The sequence below is a fragment of the Rousettus aegyptiacus genome, unplaced genomic scaffold (assembly GCF_014176215.1).
Source record: "Rousettus aegyptiacus isolate mRouAeg1 unplaced genomic scaffold, mRouAeg1.p scaffold_m13_p_3, whole genome shotgun sequence".
Lineage (NCBI taxonomy): Eukaryota > Metazoa > Chordata > Mammalia > Chiroptera > Pteropodidae > Rousettus > Rousettus aegyptiacus.
This window is the reverse complement of record NW_023416306.1, coordinates 131,259,915-131,281,920: the sequence shown is the minus strand read 5'-3', so window position 1 is coordinate 131,281,920 and position 22,006 is coordinate 131,259,915. Positions and strand designations below refer to the sequence as shown.

Here is a 22,006-nt window from a genome sequence, read left to right as displayed (position 1 = left end):
GCGTAGTTATCTACAGAAGGTGGGTAGGAATGAGTGGAAGGATCACATAGTAACATTTTAGGTATTGTTTTACAGTTTTTGGAACCATGCTCATGTTTTACATACTCAAAAAGTAAATTAAAATCAACAAGGATGAGGTGAAAAAATACAAAATGGAAATCAAACACAAACAAATGAACCTTACTGACGTTAAATAAATAAGTGTACTGAGAGAGGGAAACTAACCCAAATAACTTTTGAACATATTTTACATTTTGTCAGTATACAAAAAGAACTATAAACAAATACGGAACTATAGTTATAAGAGGTTTTCTTTGGTACGCATTACCGGTACTGGAACTATTTCCTCTGATTATGGCATTGAGCAAATGAGTACATATGTTTAAAATAATGGGAACCAGATTCCCACTGTTAGAGAAGGGCATTATACTTAAGGAAAGGGGCAAGACTAAACCTGCGGTGTTGAACTGGAATTATAGGCATCAATGTGAACTACTGGTTTTATATACACAAACACACATACAAACATATATACATGTCTATTTATATTTACATTTCTTAGTTGTTATCTGCTAAGAGATCTGAGTTTATAAACATTATTCCCAACTAAAAGGAATGAGGGCTCTAGCAAGGCTGGGAGAGGCTGAGTATAAGATGAGCCTGGAGTATCTTAGTGCTCCAGAAAGAAAGGGCTCAAAGAACAATAGGGATATGTCAAAATTACAGCTTAAGGGGCTTCCCATTAGCCAAATCTGAGACAATTTGAGCCTAAAAATAGATAACGAAATATCACAGAATAAAATTAAAATCTATGAGTCCATACTAACAAAATAAATGAATAAACAAGTGGGGAAAAAAGGAAAGTTCTTCTTTATATATACCAATAATGTATTTAGAAAAAAATATGAGTTAGCAGATCTACATCTTGCAACCATCCTAATAATACTTGAGTCGAGAATCATCAATGGATGCTAAATGTGGGTGAAAGTTTGGAGAGCAACAGGGTGTGTGTGTGTGTGTGTATACATATGTATATATAAGTGTAAAGCATCTCCCTCAAATTAATTATTAATAACAAATAAAAATAGTAACTTTACAATGGAAAGTTACTTGCAAATATTACCTTAATAAAGTGATCAAAGTTAACATCACTAAAAATGAAACCAACCAACATCTTTTATCTCTTGATAGGATGCCCTGAGAAGACATATTACTTCTGTAGTGTTCCTACCAAAAAAATGTATAACCTGAATATAATCATTTGGAAACATCAGGAAAACTCAAATTGAGATATATTCTATAAAATAATTAGCCTGTATTCTTCGAAAATATCAAGATGTGAAAGACAACTAAAAGCTAAGGAACTGTTCTGGATTAAAGGAGACTGAAGACTTATGACAACAAAATGAAATGTATAATCCTGGTTTAGATCCAGGGGAGATCAAAGACAGGACAGAAGAGTGAAATGGCTATAAAGGACATTATATAAAAAATACTATTGGGAGAACTGGAGAAATATGAATATGGAATATGTTCTAGATAATACTATTGGATCGGTATTGAATGTTCTGATTTTGACCAACATCAATATCCTGTGCTCATTGAAAAGAAAGTCCTTGTTCTTGGGGGAAAAGTATTTATGGATAAAGAAGCATTATGTCTGCAAATTACTTGGGGGGGGAGGGGGGGAGATATAAAAACAGAAGGTGCATACATAAATGATAACACAAGTGGAGCAAAATGTTAACCACTGGTGAATCTACATAAAGAACAGAGTTCTTTGTACTGTTCTTAGCAAGATTTCTTTAAGTGTGAAATTACTATAGCAAAATAAAAAGGAATTTTGAGATTTATAAATTTTATTGTTTACTTCTAATTAAGAACGTAATTTTTTATTTTTTTACTAAAACACAAGGGGGAAGTTTAAATTACCAATGTGCAGAGCCAAAGAGTCCTATAAAATTGGCATTAATTTCCCTCTATTGATGGATAATGAACCAATCCAGTAAAAATATTACAAGAGATTAACTGCAGTAGTCCAAATGAATTTATAACTGTTTATTTTATATATCCAAGTCTGGCTTGTGATTTAGCTTCCCAGGCAGAGTCAAACCCTCTGGCTTACCTTACTGTTTGTACTGACTCTGATAATAGCAATAATATTTTGCTGTTCATCACAGAAGGTAAATCTGAGTTTAAACTTTACTCAAATAGAGTAATGCAAAATTTCAGTTTCAGTGACTTAACTTTCTCAATGACAACTAATGAGACCCAGTTCTGATAGGGCAAGCATTTTGCTCTAAAAACTGGATTGAAAATATTTCATTTAAAAACAGACACCAAATTGAACATGGCAGACCAACTTCTCTTATCTTTCCCTCCTGACATTCCACTAAAATAACAATAAAGTAATTAAGTAGATATTAATTCACAAGGATAAAGATAATATGTGAGGCGACCAAAGCAGACAAAAGATTTCATGTTTTTGGAAGTCAGGAAGAAGTTATAAGAGCAGTAACAATCTTAGTAATACAAAGGAAACTATAACCTAAGGGCCAGCAGAGAAGAATGCAGAAAGGAGGTGGCTCTGGGTTCAGGGACATCTGGCACAGCAGACAAGGGTAGGAATTAGACTAAAAATAAGGGGTCTAAGGGCTGTTTCTTACAGCCTAATTCCTACCCATGGAACTTCCTGCACCCTGATGTCAGAATATCAGTGGCCAGAGGAAAGACTGAAAAACTAAATGGTGCTAGAAATAGTCTCCATACACACATCTTGAGTATCTTCTCCAAGGTGGCTTGCTCCCCGACCTCACAGTGAAGTCTGCTGTAGAAACAGAAAAAATGCAAAGAGCACAGAAAAACTTCAAAAGAAACTAAAAAACCCTGGAGTAGTAAGAGAAGATACTGTAAAACAATAGCAACAGAATGTATTAAAAAGCAATGCTTAGAAAAATGAGAAAGAGCTCTTAAAATTTAAAATATGATTATCAAAATTCAATAAAGTGGAAGAAAAAACAAAAAAGGAACTAGCTCAGGTACTAGAACCAAAAGGCAAAGAAATAAAAAGAAAATTATAGGTTCTACCCAGAATATCCAACATTCAATTTATAGGTGTTCCAGGAAAAAAAAAAAAAAGTGCAAATTAGGAGATTTAAAAGTATGAGAGGATGAGTGTGCTAATCAAATGTATGGATTGAAAGGTCCCTTGAGCACCTATCACAATAAAATAAAAAATATTCATGCCAAATACATCATTTTGAAATTTCAGAACACCACGGATAAAAATAATATACTAAAAACTTCCAGGAAGAATAGTAATCAAAAAAGGTTTTAGGTTGCCCAACAGCAACACTATTAGCCTAAAAACAAAAGAACGATGCTTTCATAACTCCAAGAGAAAAATCTTCTCTAATTGTCTATAGTAAGTCAATCAGTCAATCAATCAAGTATAAAGGAAGAATAAAAGTGTCAGACTTGCATGGGGTCAAAAATTTGCCTCCCATGAGAAGGGAACTAGATGATATGCTCCAGCAAAACAGCTTAAGAAACCAAGAAAGAGAAAGACATGAGATCCAGGACATGGGAGATCTAATACAAGGGAACAGCAAGAAAATCAAAGGATAAAAACGGTCCAGTAGGCCTAGAGAACAATTAGTTCAATTGAGAGCAAGAGGGTTCTTGGGAAGGTTATCAGAAAAAAACAGTGCTAAGAGATTATTTAACTGCTTAAGTGCTTGGAAAATGATATTCATAAGACAAATGACATATTTACAGCTATACTTGGGAGAAAATGTGTAGAAGGTAAACTAAACAAAATTTTTTAAAGGTGATTATTTACTCAAAGAAAGTAAAATGTGGACAAGAAAGAAAAAGTAATCATGTTATCAACCAAAACTTGTAATTTAATTATATTGAGAAATGAAAAGAGGGGCAGAAGGAAAGTTGGTGCAAACATGAATGTCCTCATTTACCATAGCGAGATTTCAAGAGATAATACCTAAAATTGATAAATTAAGAAACAACAGTGCATTACTCAGAAGTATGCCGGTAAATATGAGAGAGAAAGCTAAACAGGGCTTAAAGTTGTTGTCTGTGGACAGCAGGATTGAGGGTGGAAGGGAGAGAGATTACTGTTCTATTTTAAACCTTTGATACTATGACAACTGTGTATTATGTATTATTTTTTGGAAGCATGAATTAACCTTTAAAAGGTAAATTGATTTAATAATCATATCAATTCACGAAATTTTCCAAACTACTTTTCACTTTTAAAAAGTGAGTCTAAAACCTATTACATGGCATAAAAATTACAACAGCAGTTTATCATTTGGGGCCAGGCATCCACTAAATTCTCTATATACTCAAGGCTAATTTGCAGAGCTAATGGTATATGTCCTCTACCAGAAAATGTAATTTCAAAATTTGTCATCTATATGTTAAAGATCCAGACACCTACAGAGCCAGAAAAAAGAGGGCATCTGGTCCTGCTGATTCCCACACAGAGGCAAATTCTGATCCATAAGACTGGTCTCCTCACTGGCTGAAGCTTTTTACTCTATTTTGAAACAGATTTCTGAAATCAGTTTCTGAAATCAGTTTTCAACTTCGAATGAAAACATATAGAAACAATGTATGTGAAACTATATATTCTCAAAAACTGTAATGCACTAAACGAATTTGCTGTTATTCATTCTATTACAAACTCGGCCTTGTTTAGATCTAGTTTGGTGAAAAATACCTAATGAGGCTATTATGCTGTATCTATGATTCTACCAGTTTTCAACTAAATACTGGAACTGTGCCCTTCTCTCCAAATGAGGGGAAAGGGTAGTGGGGAAAAAGATTAAAATTACCAAAACCAAAGCAGATTACTAAATGGGAGTAAAAAATGGCTGATTTTGCCTTTGGACAACCAGACACAAATAACTACAGAAAAATTACCAGGACTTTGTACTGTTCCAAAAATAACTTCCTCTTTGAAGCTGATTATATGAAAAATGAATACAAAAGCCACGAATCACTTAACAAAAATTCCGGCATCCAATACTTCCAATTATTTAACAGAGCAAGATTTGATGCAATTCCATGATTTTGCCAACAACCTGAGTAAGCAAATCCATGGTTAAACAATAGTGAGATCTTCAAAAGAAATGAATCAAGTCATAAATGTAAACACCATACAACTATTATTTCAAAACAATAGCAAGTGTATGCATTATAAGAGTCTTATATGTATATATACATATTTTGTAGGAAGTACTCCCACCTATAAAAAAATAACATAATTAAGAGATTTAGGGACTTATTATCAAAGACTTTACTCAGGGAACAATAGGTTTAATATCTGCATTGTACAATTCTCTTCCTGGTTTTTTATGGTTATATAATAAAGGTTAGTGTTCAAGTGCAAAGTGGGGAGAAAATTACCACATGTGTTTGTACTGGTGTTCTGGGAAATTATTCTTTTAAAATTAATGGGATTATTTATGAAGAAGTTGAAAAAATATATATGTAAACTGGACAGACTTACATTCTGCTTAAAGGGCTAGATACCCAATAATATAGAAAACAGGCACCTACAAACTCCAAAACCAAGAGTTGGAATAATTTTTTTATAACTAATAGGGTCAATTTTAAAATCTGACCCACATTTTCTCAAGAATCTCCATTAATTATTCAAAGAAAAAAAAAAGCCTGAAAAAATATTTTTAAATGAGGCTCTAAAAACACTATACACAAACAAAACACTTGAAATAATTGAAATGAAACTGATGCAGTTAGGCTCTCAGAATTAAATTCTCATAGCGTGAAATGTTGAGCTCGGACACCTACTTCATACACATAAGGTGAAGCTTGAGTCCTTAGTTGCTACAGAGCAATTTCTCAATGTTAACACATCTAGTAACATTCAAAATAATTCAGGTGGAAACTAGCGTTCATGAAGCCAAAGGAAATTTTACTGTATGACAATGAAACATATATGTGCATATATATGAATCAATAATATATGTTGGTCAGTGTTTCTAAATTATATATAAGTTCTTATTTAAAAATACTATGTCAGATCATTTCTCTAACATGTTTTCCATCAATTATCCCAGGGAAATATTCTATCACAAAAATCTGTTTCCTAGAAATTTCAGCATTATCTTCAAAACTCTGATCAAGAGAGTGCCATCTCAAAACAAAGAAATGGACAATAATCTATTATTTAAAAAAGAAAACTTGAGCATGGTCAGTAAAGACAAAGATCTAAAGCAGCTAAAATGATAAGTGTACCACCTCATAATCAGTTAAATTAAACCCAAAGGAAGAGCAGTTAATCACTAGCCTGCTCTTCCTAGTGATTAGACAGTACAAGAACAGTCCATGAAATAAGAGACTTCTTGGTGGGTCAAGAATAAAACAGGCAAGCAGATTTCTACAAGGCTGTCTTAAACCCAGCTCAAACAAAGAAAAATATCAGGACAGAACACCTATCCAAAATGGAAAACAGCCCAGTGATAGAGCTCTTTAATCCTAAAGCAGAGTACAGTCTCCAGAAAAAATCCGCCTAGTTATATCTTTTCAAAGATACAAGCGGGCTCATCTTAAAAATAAACTCTCAATTCCCTCCTCAAAAAGGTCTCAAAACTTAATTAGCTAGCATTTTATTAACTGTGAAGCATTTAGCTAACATAAACACCAATACACCTATAAACTTCACTTTTCAATGTCCAAGTTTAATTACAATAGTTTTCAAAATCTGAAATTGCCTCTCTAAGCTCATCTTCATTTTATACATCTGTAAATAGCACACATATACCTACTTTTCAGTATATCTTAAGAAAAATGTATTTTAAACTCTGAAGTCTAAAGACTATAATTAACTTTTACAAGAAATTCAATTGGAAAATCTTAGAATATAACTAAATGGAACCAACAAAGTACATTGCCTAAAAGCAAAGATTCCAATAACCTCTCAACTACCAGAGGCAAAAGCTAAATTCGGTATCTTAGAAATCCCCCCACCCCCCACTCCCCCAGCTCCCCACCACACACACAACAGGCCACCTCCAAGAAAAATCTCCTCTACAAGAAACAAAATGGGAAAACAGGATGGGGTAACTTCAAGAACAGAAACATATTTTTAAAATAGCCAAAAACTAACAGCATTTTTACCCATAGCTATATTGAGAAGGCTAGTTTATTATACCTAAACTAATGTGAATAGCCTATGAAAGAAAATTAGATCTGAAATGTAACAAAGATATTCAAAAACAGCAGTTCTCTTTTAATTCTATTACCAATCTGTTCCCAATTTGCCTGCACTTTAATCAATAAACAAGAGGAAGAAAAGCTAGTCAAATACAGAATTTTAAAATAAATTATTTTCAAATGTGAAATTTAAAATGTACTTTCACGTCAAGAATCTTCAAAGGGATGATTTCAAATATATTTCCAGACACTTAAATTATCAAGCATTAAGTTATACTGGATGACAAAATAAAGACCCTGCTCTTAAAAAGACAAATTAAAAGTATGGTTTGAATGGTATTTGAATTTAAGCTTTGGGTTCTCTCTACCCTGCCCTCCTCCCCCACTAAGCATCTTAAGCAACTTTTAATGTCTCAGTTTCACAATCTATAAAACAGGAAAAACTACAAGGATGAGTAGTTAATTAAATTAGTCAGGGTTAAATGTTAGCAAACTGCTTTGAAGTTACTTCATGTTGTTCTCAGTTCTCCTCCTACTCAGTAAAACTAATAGATGAGAAAACATCTGGAATTACTATAGATACTAACATCTGCAGACTCACAGCGGTTAAAAGATTATCTCTATTTACAAGCTTCTAAACCAGAGTTCATTCAACAACCCCAAAAGATTTCAGGATATAATTGCAAAGAACAATTTTTAGGGAAATTTCCTTTCATTCTGAAAGCTACCTACTCTTACCTACAGACTATTACAACTCGCAAAGCTTCTTGAGAGGACTTGGCACAAAACAGTTCTAGGTAAGATGAACAAGCTGTTATGTTGTTAGTGCTATTTTCAGCATTCTAAACTGTCAATCAAGGTAAGCTTCATCACAAATACACCATCCAAAAAGTACTAGTCCCTGCTGAGCTTCTAAGTACTTCCTTCTAAGCCATCTGTCCAGGAAAGCCCTATTAAAACACCTAGAATGCAGTTGCCCTCACATCCAAAGGAGCTATGAATAAACATAAAACACAAAATATATTAAACCCTACATATTTTTCCACTTCGAACACCGATAAAATACCTACCCAAGTCTTGTCCGATGCTCAGGTTGAACATAAAACCCATAGACAGGCAGGTCAGAAACTGCAGCTTAATCAAAGGAGACCGATGTGTTTTTTTCAATGAAAGAAAAATATATAAAATAGCATAAGAAGGGGGGGAAAGCTTTAAAAAAAAAAAAACAAAACAGGTTTGGAGGAAATGTACATGTAAATTACTCCCTGATGGAAGACTCAATTAAATTTTAAAACAGGAATTTAAATTACTCACTGAGCTACAAACTAAATTACTCACTGTTCTGCTTACTGAGCTACAAATACTATAAAAACGTAAGTATCTCTAAATCTAATTTGAAGGATCCAAAATTAATTTATTATATGCCAGTAAAGAAGGAAATTGTATAAATTTCAACAAAGGAAAAAGTAGAATGTTATAAGAACCTAAGGCTAATGCTATAAAAGCAAAAGAATGATGAGAAGGAAAGTTTGAGAATAAATGAATAATGGGAAACTGAACAAAGTTCAGATTCTCTCCTCAACTCCATCCTCTCTTCTGTTTAGGCCATGAAGGATAGTGTGTATACTAAGAACACTATTTAGAAAATAACTTTTAGTCAACATGTCAAAACGTTTCCACAACAGCAAAATATCAAACTCAATCCCTAGACTGCAGCCTCTTCAAACACATGGAGCACATTCTAAATTCCAGCTCTTTCATATCTACCTCCAATTATTTAGAAACTGTGGAAATATGGTGAGGTTGCTTTAAGGTTATAGGGAGTGGAATGGGCAGAATACTGCCAGAAAAACTAGAAAGACAATCACATTTGACTCGAGTTTATAAATATTACACCAAAAGTTGAAATTCTTCAGAAAAGTGATAAAATTAAAATATTAGTCTTCAGAATTAATGTGAAAAAAGTATCACCTGTCTACTGATTTTTAACTGCCTCATCCACATTTACTACAACATCCACCTGCCCATTTGTAAACACACAATGTCAAAAGAATACAAATTCACTGTGCTAATAACCCTGTAGATGGTCATGTGCTCATAATCCAAAGTTTACAGACTAAAATACTGAGAACGAAGACTGGTGAAAGAATTCTGGGAGGAAGTTCACTTAATTTGCATTTATTTTCAACATAAAGTTAAAGACTATTCCAGCCTCGATCTAAATGGAGAAAGTTTCTTCATTCATTAAGTAAATATTTGCTGGGCATCTTATTATGTGTTAGGCACTTAGTGCATACTTCATAGAGTGTTACTAAAAAGCAGTAAATGCATATGACTTAATGAAAAATGACTGATCCTATCTAGAAAATTTAGTCTACCAGGCATACAAGAGTCCTCTTTAGAGGTAGGTTGTGAGAGAAATATGATACAAAATAATAACATCACTCCATCAAGGCTGTTTCTCACCTTTTCGCAAACTACAAATTTATTTCTTACCGCTGACAGGAACTCAATAATCAGTACCTAATCCTACTAAATGGATTGTTAAGGAGGCGGGGGGGAGGGGGGGGGGACGTTCAGCTCCAATACCCATCCAAAATCGCAGAACATTTACTTATCTATGCTTACTTTTCTTGGGGTAATGTGTGTGTACTCAAAACTTAAAGAGGCATGCTTGACTCTTTGAAGAATTAATCGGAAATTTCTCATGCCTGCACTATTAAAATATTTTCAATTTAACTGGCTATTTAACCCAAACCCCTTAAGTCCAAATAGTCTTTCTTAGTTATTAAATGCCCTCCTTAGTTATTAAAATGGTTGTGTTTAGGGAATCTTTTTGAACAATTTGGTCTTCCCCTTCCTTCCCCCCCGCCCCCAGATTTTGCCACTGATTCAACTCTTTTACCCACAGAAACGAGAAATGCCCAAGTCTCCAGCTTCTGAAAATAACATCTGGTATGTGCACATAACAACAAGCTTGGGAGAATGTCCTAGTTTTATTTAAAACTTTTTCATTTAAAATGAGAATGCCTTTAGCAAAGATTAGACATAAATCAGCTTTTACCTTATTAGGAGATTGTTATTTTCAACATTTACCTTAAACCACAACATGGATTTATCTTCTAACCAGTTAGCTTCCTGTCTCTCCTCAACTAGATTAGTTGTTTTTTTTTTTTAAAGCAAAGAACTACTGGATCCCATGATCTGTTGCCCAGCTAATATATTTCAAAAACTCTGTAAGCCTCCACAAAGACTTAAATGTTGCTAGCCTTAAGGATTTCTCTAATACTTTAAAGCTGTTTTGATAAGAACAGGTGTCTTTAACTGTTACTATTGTTATATACCAGTGGGTTCTTAGAAGTGTGAGCCTGGACCTCTGAGAGTTTCCAAGACCCTTTCAGGGGGTATGTGAGATCAAACTATTTTCATAAATAATATAGTATTTTATTTTATATCCTTATTCTCTCACAAGCTTGCAGTGGAACTTTCCAGAGGCTACATGATATGTGATATATCAAGAGACTGAATGCAAAAGCAGATATGAAAATACAGCTATCTTCTACTAAGCCAGAGTTGCAAAAATATAAAATAATACCACTCTTCTCACTAAATTTTGTTTCGAAAAGATAGTTATTTTACATAAACTATTATATATGATAACTGGTAATGCATTTAATATTGTTGTTTTAATAAATACATATTTATTTTTTTTTCTATTTTAATAGCCAGTACAGCAGATATTAATAGATAAAATCCATACAAACAAAGGCTCTTTGGTGTCTCAATAATTTTTAAGTGTAAAAGGGTCCTGAGAACAAAAAGTCTGACAACCACTGTAGTATACAATTACACAACCTAACATACAGTGCCTTCCATATGTAAGAAGCTCATGTTAATTCCGAAGTATAATTACTTCTTACAACCCCTAATCTTGTTGAGTAATATATCTCCTTGTAAAGCATAATTCAGCATAAAGCCAGCCTGTCCTAGGCCCTATTTAAGGGGCTTTAGATATTTAAGTATTCAGAGTCCTCTTTATAAAGACATTCTGACCTGTAACACCTCCTATTACTTGAAGTATGTATATGAGTTTCTCAACATTTTTCACAAAAATTACCTTGTACATCCTATCAGCAACCTGTGAAGTATTATCCCTTTTTACAGATGACATAATGGAACTGATGCTTAAAGGAACAGAACTACTTGTCAAAGGATGTACTGCTGGCTAGTAGAACCTAGGGTGTTTGTCTTTTGTAATTTGCTTGACTGCCTTAAGGCTGTTTCACTGTGGTGTAACTGCAAAGAAAATAGGACAACGGCATGACTTTTATTGTCCCAGTGCCAAAACAGGGATTTTTAGCTCCTTAATAAGAACGTAATCAGACTCAATAACCAGTCACAGCATTATTCAACACATTGGCTACCCTTTTGGTTCCCTACAAACAAGAGGAGGGAGAGGGTGGGGGGAAGGGAGAAAGAGAAAGAGAGAGGGAGAGCGTGGGAGAGGGGGGGAGAAAAGGGGGGAGAGAGGGGGGAGGGGGAGAGGGGAGGGAGGGGAGGGAGGGAAGGGAGGGGGAGAGAGAGGGACAGGGAGAAAAGAAATTCAAGAGTATTGGAGAATAAATAGCAGGATACATAATGCTATAATGCTCCAAGATGATGAATTCCTTAAGGACTCACAGATTTACTAATCATTTAATCACTGGAACAACAGGCAGGCAAGGACAAGATCAAGTTCAATACAATAACACTAGATTATATCAATGAATGAATGAATGCCAACAGGTTAAAATGGGAGGCCCTCATGAAGAGGGTTCAAATCACAGAATATGGACAGAAGAAAAAACATATAAAGTTGTGAAACTAGCTTTATTGGTTCTACAAATCCAAGCTCATAACTAGAATCACCCTGGCAGAGGAAAGTCAGAGACAAACTGTTGCAAGATGCAAAGATCCCAACCTACCCCTGGCCAGAAATCATCCCTCCCTTGGGGCTAGACATACTAGTTTGTTCTTGTTATCAGCACAAGTCTCTTCATTATACCTTATTTTAACTTAAGTTCCTCAAGATATTCTCAATTTTCTGCATCTCTTTTCCACAGTTAAGTGGACTCCTTGACTGCAAGACTGACTCACAACAGGGTATCTGCCACTTGCAAAAACTCTTCCTTCTTTCAGATGCATGTGCCTAGTAGTGAGACTATTTTAAAATTTGATGTGATTTTACCAGGAAAAAAAAAAAAAACAGAAGTGTGCTCATCGTTCGCTTTTATCCCTGTAGTTTACTACAGATGACCAAGAGTAATTTCATCATTCCTCATGAGGTCTGCTTTTCCTTGTGTTTACTTTGGTCATTTTTTCCCCCCCAAATCTAGTTTGGAAAAAAAAAAATTAAAAGTTACAGCTATTGCACCACAGCTATAGCTGCAATTATAGCTAATGCGCCACCAACCAATTTGTAAAGCAATTTGACACACCTTATTTGTTGTTCCAAACTCAACATTTACTGTGAAAGATACATTCATAGGGAATAGCTAATTTAAGTTTCTGCATCCTCACAAACGAACTGCAATACTGCACTGTAAAACCAATTAACCGGTTAATCTAAAGGCTTCATGCTGAAAAAATGACTTTACAAAGGCAAACAAAGCGTCAAACCTCTGAGAACTCCAGGAAACCGCAGTTATTTCTATTCCTTATCCTGGAGTACATTTTTCTTTGTGGTGTTACCTATGTTTTTCTCCAAGGATATAATCACCATTCAAGAACTAACCTGTCGAAAGTGTTAAGGCATTTTCTAAACTATCATCCCAGCTCCAGCCGACAACGAGAAATGTCACACAGCTAAATCGTACCATTGCTGTTTCCCTATGTTCCTTCAAATGAACTTAAGATTTTTGAAGTGGATCATTCAAATTTTACACTACAACCCAAGCTACTACCATTGATCATCTCAAAGCTAATAAACAAAGACTCCAGCAGCGGCACCAGGGCCCTACCAGGAAGTAATCAAAGCAGTGTGGCCGGTGCGATCCTAAGTCGCTAGAGCAGACAATAAGGCACTGGGGCTTCCAAGGGGCCCTGAAGAAGGAGTTGATTTGCTTAAGCAATGCAAAAGCTTTACATAAACCTAACTGTTCCACAGCACATTAATTTAGAAATCCCAACGCAATTTCGGTCAACCCCAAACATCCGAAAGGCAATCGAGCCGCCTCTCCAAAGCAGCTGCTGAATCCGCCTCCCGAGTTTTTAGCTTACAGCTTGTCTCCAAACTTCACCCTCCCTGGCTGATGAAAGACGCCGACATCGGCCGCCCGAGTTCGAGCACTTCTCGGGGCTCGGGGCTCTCACGCACCTAGATAGCGTTGCTGGAGCCTGAGGACAAGCGAAAGGAAACGGGGCCAGAGCAGATAGCGAAGGGCCCTAGCGCGCTCCGCAGCCCAGACAAAGCTGCACCCCGAGACCGGCGTTTTTCCCGTCCGGCTGAGGACGGGACGCAACCTCGCCCCCCCAATACACACACACACACACACACACACACACACACACACACACGTGCGACCGCCCCCACAGCTTCCGACTTCGCGACACAGGCGAGGATAACCCCTGCGCACCGCGGGGAGGGGGCGCGAGCCGCGGGGCCAGGGTCCCGGCCCGCCGTTGCCCGCACGCACTCGTGGCCCCGGCGGGCTCCCGCCCCGCGCGGCCCTCTTCGCCGGCCGGACCGTCGGGCCGCGGAAAACAAAGGAGCCGCCGCCGCGCCCGCCCGCGCCGGTCTCACCGCGTACCCCTCCCCAGCCGCCGGGCCGGCTCGCCCTCACTCGTCGCCGAGTCCGCGCGCCGGCCGCTCGCGGCCCCTAGACGGCAGGCCCAGCGCAACCGGGGCCTCGGGTGCGCGGCAGGGCCGCTTGGGGCCGCACTCACCGCTGCAGCACCAGGACGACGGGGAGCCGTTGGGGAACTTGGCTGAGTCTGGAGCGATGCAGACGCTGGAGCTGAGGTGCGGACACTCCATGGCCACGAGGACAGCGGCGCGGAGGACCGAAGCTCGGGCACCGGGCGAGGTCGGGGCGGAGGGACTCCCAAGGCTCCGTCTGAGGTCGCTCCTCGCCGGGCGCTCGGCCGACGGCGGCTGCGTCCCGAGCCCTTGCGTCAAAGAAAGCAAAAGCTTCCGGGCGCCGGGTTTTCTCGCCCGCCGTCTCCAGAAGCCCCGCTCCGGAGAACGTGGAATTCCGGAATCCGGGTTCTGCCGCCACCCCTAGGCTGGGGTTTCCGTCTTCCCAGGCCGGCCCCGCCCCACCCTGGGCAGGCCACGCCCCCAGGCCTAGCTCCGCCCTCGTCTGCTCCCTTGGGATGGGGTCCTGGCGCTCGCAGGAGGGTGTCCCAGAGTAAGGCTTCACTCCTAAATGACTTTACTAACTTCGCGGCCCCAGACGGCCGCGGCTTCCTCGGATCCCGGGAGCGGTGGGGAGCCAGGCCAGGACACGCCAGTACGGTCCGTTGCGTTTACTGCGGCCGGGCCACCCCTTGCAGTCAGAGAAGACCGATGTGTGTCGTGGTCTCACTATAGCGTGGTAGAAAATCTGGCCACACAAAATGTGAAGAAGAAAACAAAAACAACTCGGGCAGACAGGTACTAGAGCCCCGATTTTATACACAAGCTCAGAGAGGTTAAGGGTCTGGTCCCCAGTGGCACAGAGGGCTTCATAGGTCTCAGAACACTGCTAATCTAGTGTTCTTTCTCTCTGCAGCAGGTGCAATACTGATCAGGTTCTAGGTTCTTAACACGTGGTCTGAGCCAGCCACTTGGGTGCTGCGTGGCTGGGCCCGCCGGGGTGCCCACGAACCTGAGTTAAAACCCTGTCACCGTGACTCACCATCTATCTGCATTACCTCGAGCACGTGGTCGAACTTTCATAACTCACACTTCACAGGAAGTTTAACTGGGATAGCCCTAACGGGTTTGTTGAGCACGAGGTCTAGGTTATCAGATAATAAAAAGGGAAGGGATCTAACATTTGTTAAACACGTATTACTGTCTCCTAGCCAGGCACTTTACACGCAATACCTCATTTAACCCGCACCACTCTGCCAGATGCTGTTATAATCCCCTTTTTTACCAAGGGGGAAACCGAGTCTGCGATTGGTTAATGCGTGCAGGGATAGGATCCCTGACTCTGATCTTTTTGTAGAAAGTGGATAGGGCAAGCCTTAAGGGGCCGTTTGAGCAGGCTTTACACTCGAGCGAGCCTGCGATCTTTCTGGGGCACGGCCTTGAGGACGTCCTGGGCTATTACAAATATTGTCTCAAAGTTGGGGCTCCTTGTAAAACCCGGCGAAGGAGCAGCAAGGGCAGGAGGCGAGCAGCGGGAGAAGGAGGATGTGGCAATCCTGCGGGCAGGGCGAGAGGAGGAAGGAAGGTCAGGAAATGATTAACCGGGCCGGGCTGAGTAGTGGTTAGAGCAGGGCACCTCCCCACAGTGTAGTCCTGGGGCAGCTTAGGGATGCCCTCTCAGTCAATTCTCACGCCTCGCCATCCCGCTAACACCCCTCCGCCCTCCCACCTCCTGCACCACTCGATTTCTGTCTAATGGTGTCTACTCACCTGGGGCATCTGTGCTGACCCTGTCCTGCAGTAGTATTTCTGATTCCTCAGTCAACGCTCTCTGTCGCTTTCCAAGTTTTATTGGCTGCTGTTAGAACAAACCTCGGGCTTGGGATTTTATGGCAGTACGGAGTTGCGGAAAAGTGCAGCTATAGTCCTCCCACGCCTTTTCCTTTTTTTCTCTCTCTCTCATGTGTAAAGCAAGGGAAATAATATTGGTCTCACAAGGAAGAAGTGAGAATTCGTTCGACTTGCCACTATGGCGTAGGTAGCTAATAATTTATAGCTTTTTAAAATTACAGCAGTTAAGGGAATAAATCCTAGGAAAGGGGAGGATAAACAGTAAAATCTAACCTTTGCTCAAGCTCTTGCAGCTCTCTCCTATAAACCAGTCTTTATTCAAGTCTTAGCTGGACCAACTTCTGTTTTCCTTTGGACATCTACCCGCCCCCCCTTAGTACTCATAACCTTCACTTAGCCACGGAGCTTGCCCTGACTCATGTCGTCTTTCATACTGGCATGTAATGTGTTTTTTTTCCGCCCTCTCAGAAACTCAGCTCCTTATTCTCTACCTCAGCTTAAACATCGCTTCCTCAGGGAGGCCTTTCCTGACCCTGCTCCAACACCAGGTTACCTTCAGGTGTGTGATGCCCTTGTCTGCCCCCATACTCTGCCTTTTTAAAACATTTTTCATGCGTGTAATTATTTGTTTAATGTCTGTCTTCCCCTTGGAGGTCCATAAAGATAGCAAACAAGTCTGTCTGGTTTCCTGCTGTATTCCTAATATAACATGTGGAACGTGGAGGATTTCAGTAAATAAAGTGTTCAATAATGAATGAGTGATCGATTAGCAATGTCTACCATGGGCAGGAGTTTAGGAGGTGGACCAATATATGCCAGACATTTGCCACCCTGCTCAAAAGGTGATCTCTGAATTTCCTTCAGCTCTGATTTTATGATTTTGATAGCGTCAGGAATGTGTAAGATGTAAACTGCTAAAAATAAAAATAGAAAAAACTAAAGAAAAGAAGAAAGGTTTTTATTAGAATCTGTTCTCCCCAGCTAGAATAAAAACCTCTCTGAGCAGCGACCCTAATGTAGTCATCGTTGACTACTATGGTCCCCAGAGGGCAAACTATGATTACCAAGCAGTGCAAAGAAGCTGGGCAAAATTAAAGAGGCCTTTCTGGGGCTTTAGTTAGATTTTCCTAAGACACAGGGAACTTTCCTGTGTCTGAAAGTTTTCATAATAAAAAAATATGTTGGGAGGGGGAATCTCGCGGTGAATAAATGTGTCAAATGGAGGAAGACCACGGGGCACATTGGGAAATCTGCTTTTTCAGTTTTTCGTTTCTTCAGCTACATTTAATACAACGTTCACTTTTTTGTTCTTGGCCCACATCGCTTTGGTACTGAGATGCTATGACATACATACCAGTGAGCCCTGGTGCTGATGAGCCAGCCTTCTGCTCAGGAGCTCCGGAACATGCAGCCTCGGGGGTTCCCTAGCCAGTCCTCAGGAGCCCAGGAACGCATGGGTAGGGGGTGGAGGGCAGCGGGCTCCTGCCAGCAGCGGCGGATGAGCTTTAAGTTTGTATTTTTCAGAGAAGAAAAACGCAACAATTTCAATCACACCATCAAATGTTTCTCTTCTAAAGGAGATATATAGATGGAGGGGGGGGGAGAGTGCTGACGCGGGAAGGGGGGCATACGTTGCCATGGGAACGAACCGTGATCAGGAAAGGTCTTGAGGTTGCTGTGACCTTCCCCTAGCCTTAGACTTAAGACTTCTGGCAGAACGGTAATCCTGAAGCAAGGATGACAAGCTGACCAGGCCCTAAGGAAGACTAGTTCTGACTCTACTCAGTCAAGACTTATTGGAAGCACCCAGAGAGCTAAGTTAATTATTTACCTTAGGGATTTTTCTAAGAGCAAAGCCTCCTAGGGAAATCAAAGTTAGATCAAAAGGAGGCTTGGTGAGTATTCAGAAAGAGGTGGTGGGAGTGAGGAATAGCTTCCCAGGGACTCTTTTATCACCTCGTTTAATTTTCCAAGCAGCATTTATTTGATAGTCCCTTGCCTGTTTACTTGTTTATCTATTGTCGGTCTCCTCCATCGGAACAGAAACCTTGCCAGTCCTGTTTATTGCCTGCTTTCCAGCTCCTGGAATTCAGCCTGGAACATGGCAGGCCCTGAGTAACTATTTGTTGAATGACTGCGTGAACCAAGCGGGTGAATGTGGGCTTCGGCCAGCCAGCCACCACTTGTGCACTCAGTAATACCGAGGTGTCATTTTCCCACTTCTTTCCATTCATCCCTTTCACATTACCTTTCTGCCAAAAATTCTTCAGTGGCTCCCCACCTCTGGCAAGATAAAATCAGTTAGAACTCCACTGTCATCAGTCACCCTTCTCTTTTGCTAAAGCTCTTCTTCTTCTTCTTTTTTTTAACTGTTCCAGTGGTACAGCGATACTTCTTTTATTACAGAAAAAGTGCTTCCTCACACTCTGTCTTGCCCCCACCTCTTTTTCCCTTCTGCCAAGCCAGCTTCTACTCCTCCCCGATGAAGTTTATAGCCTCCTTAGAGAAGCCTTCCATCATTCACTCAAGTAGACATCTAAGCCTTCCCCTTCCCACACCCCATTTTGTCCTTGCAGCTTGTCACATGGTGCTGTTATTTTCTGTTTGCCTTTCAGTCTCTCTTGGGAAACAGAGGCTTTTGTTTGTATCTGTGGATCTTTGGCACCTAGTTCAGCAATTATAGATATTTTAATAAGATTATATTTGTTGATTAAATGTTGGAAGTGCTCCCTTTTGAGTGATTACATCAATCATTAAGTGTAATGGTCCCCTAGGTATTCCCAGAAAGGACCTCAACTATGTAAGAGTAAGAATGAAAACTTACATTTGAGTCCCAACTAGGTGCCAGATACTTTAATAAGTGATTTTCATTTCTTCATTAATGCCCACAACAAACCTGAGATATGAGTATTATCATCTTCATTTTACTGATGAAAAGAATTAAAGCTCAAAAAAGGTTAGATAATTGCACAAATGTACACAATTAGTACTTGGTTTTTCATTAAAGGTGGTAGATGTTCACCCCTCAAACACATGGTCAGCTAAATGATTCGGCAGTATTATATGGGAGTAGCTGAAATTCCTAATAATGAATATTCTTAGGGACCACAAGACACAGAAGAGCTTTCTGAGTAACAGCAGAATTAGTTAGGTCTTGTACCATTGTAACAATCCTATCATCAGCATCTTAATTTGTATTTGTTTTAATGTTTCTTTGTCATTGAAATGTGAACTTCACAGCACTTTTATGAAGGAGATGAGAAGGTTCTCTTGGTTAAAGACCCACTTTGCAGATAAAGCACTGACCAATTAAGCAAAACGCTGTAGGCCTAGCACCAAACAACTCCGACAGCGAAAGAGTGAGTTCTTACGCTGGGCCCCAGGCTCCCATTATAAAATCAGGGGGTTGAACTAAGTAATCGCTACAGGCCTTTCTAGAGTGAGCATTCAGTGATCCTGTGATAGCTCATGGCCACCCAGTGTCACTGGCAAAAGCAAGAAGGCTCTTGTACCATGTAGCAAAGACTGCTAACTTTTCACTCCACGTTTGTTTCCTTTTCCTCCTGGATTCACTAGAAATTTCTCATCTTCTTTGTAGCTAGGTGTAGCCAGTTTTAGTCAATGCAGTCTGAGCAAAAATCACAAGGATCAGCCTTGGCTGACACTCTGCAGCTGCCCAAGACAAAATACTTCAGTGTCCAGGAAATGGGGGAAATAGATTAGGTCAGGTCCAGAAAGAAATATAAGTTTTCTAGGCTTTCAGTCTCCCCTTTCTGTGTTCTCTCTTTAAAGATTTGTTCGCTTATTCAACCAATCTTATCCGTGCTCTTGACACATGCCAGGCACTGAAGACATAAGGACTTAGAGCTTGGTGTTATGTGGGTTCCTCCTCTATTGACATCTTTTTGCCACTGTTGAGATGGAAAGCATTGTAATATCACTCCTTTCCCCTTGCTTATTTGTTGCCTGATTGGACATCAGAGCCTCTGAATTTTGAAGTGCTGTCTAGAAGTAGGGCTTTAAGCTTTTTCATTGTGAAACCAGGGTCACATGTAAAGGGCCTATCCTGGTCTTGGCATACACTTGACCCTCAATAAATGTTCATTTTCTTGAGAACTTATCAAACAGGATTGCTGTGGGAGATGGAGGATAATGGCCTGAAATCGTTGATACTAGTATAGCTGGCACAGAGGATTAAATTTTTGTTCCTTTAAAGGGATGTGGGCCAGATAATTTATTCGGCAAATATCACTGATGCTAAGGACTCATGGATTATAAAAATGAGCAACACAAAGTCTCATCCTCAAAAGGTTGAGGAAAGAGCAAGAGAAACAGACCAACAAATAGGCAATTGCAACACAGTATGATAAGTGCTAGGAGGGGAAGTACAGGATGTTGCTTAGCCACAAACAAGGGGCAACTAACCCAGGCTGGTGGGTGGGGGTAGGGGAAGCATCAGGCAGGGCTTCCTGGAGGAAATGACATATGACCTGAGACTTGATTAATACCTAAGAGTTAGTCAGGTAAAGTGGGATAGGAGGAGGGGGACAGTATCCTAAGAAGAGGGAATTGTATCTGCAAAGGCTCAGAGCCTTGGAGAGGATCTGAGATTGCCAGTCTGGCTAGAAAGCCATGTGCAAGGAGATGAAAAGCTTAGACATGAGGTTGGAAAGATAAGCACAAGAGAGAGACAGTGAAGGGCTGTTGACTGTGTAACAGAGAACTGCCAACACAGAGAAATCTGGTCCTCAGGACTCTGGCATCTTTCAGGGTTGCACTTTGCCAGGTCCTGGGAGAAGATATGAGGGTGCAAAGATGCAGAAAGTTTAAGAGATAAGACAAAGAAAAGCACCAAACCATTATTAAACATTTATAAGATGTTTGACAGCATTAGTCATCTGAGCAATGCAGATTAAAACCATGGTGCCCACCTACCAAAAAACAAATAGACAGTAATTAGAATGTAGATCTGACTCCCCTGCCTTAATCATGACCAGACTCTTGAGACTGTAACCTTGAGGTGCTTACAACCCACTGAGAGAGAGATACTTGTCATATACTTTAAGATGTAGAATTTTTATTAAGGAAAAGAATCATAGGCTTGCAGAACCTCCATGTCCACCTTTCCCTCTTCCTTGCCCACCTTAATCTGACCTGACAATTTTGCTATCTGGAATATTCAGCTAACCAGAAAATGAATGTTTCAAACATCCAAAACATAGATTTTTATAGTCCCAGATCCTTCTGTGAGGTGCCTGATGCATTGGAAAGAATCAGGGATTTGGGTATTATCCGGATGGGGGCCTGTTTCTGCGACTGGTTTGCTGTGTGACCATAGACCAGCAGCTTGACCTCTCCTGAGCCGCATCTATGAAATAGGAATAATAATAGCTCCTTCCAAAATGGTAACTTCCCTGCTCTGTCTCCCTTAGCCAAATACCTATTTTGGGAAAGAGAAAACAGAGATTTATGTGTTATGATCAGAACCATTTTTATGAAGTCACCAGAAACCATGATTTATGCATTAATGTAATCACACCAAAGTTTCTAAGCATATTTTATAATTACATCATCTAGAAAACTCTGCTGTACCTGTCTTAGTAATATATTGGCAGCAGATGGGGGAGGGGTGTTGCGGGGAAGGTTTTTAGTATTATTACCATCCAAAGAACAATGGTAGGAAAGTAGGGAAAGGGCCTTAGAGCCCTTTTTGCCTTTTGTTACCTGTGGAATGACTGGTGCTCCCAGGGCTGGAAGTGGAGGCCAGAGGCAGCAAGGTTTCATGGAATTACCCTTCTTAAGAGCCCTTAGGGCAGAATGGTTAGAGAACTGGACGGGTCAGGAGTTTCACAGAGGAGGACACTAGTCTCAGAAAGGTGATGCATTTGTCTGGCACTTTCCCAGAGCTCTCTGGTCAGCTCCTGACACCTTAGTGCTCCTTGCTCGCCAGAGTCTGTGTGAAGCCAAGTCAGAGGAGAATTTTCTCATGCAACTCATTTGGCCTTTCCTGTGCTCAGGATGTATAAGCTGGTTTTATTGGGGAAAGAGATGGCCATAGAGGGAAAAGCATTGAATGCAGCAATTAATATAATAGGTCCCACCATACTATAAAACCTCCTG

General features: G+C 39.9%; 1 protein-coding gene across 3 annotated transcripts in view; it reads right to left on the bottom strand.

The window, feature by feature from the left end:
• USP3 (ubiquitin specific peptidase 3) overlaps positions 1-14,390 on the bottom strand; it is a 77,494-nt gene extending 63,104 nt beyond the window's left edge. Inside the window, exon 1 of one of the 3 annotated variants that reach the window (XM_016141104.2) lies at positions 14,125-14,390. In XM_016141104.2, the coding sequence (XP_015996590.1) occupies positions 14,125-14,215 (91 nt within the window). In that variant the 5' untranslated portion in view covers positions 14,216-14,390. Of the gene's footprint in view, positions 1-8,270; positions 9,731-14,124 lie in introns of those variants that run through there. The other 2 variants (XM_016141106.2, XM_016141105.2) reach the window with 2 other exon arrangements.
• Positions 14,391-22,006: the final 7,616 nt, after the last annotated feature.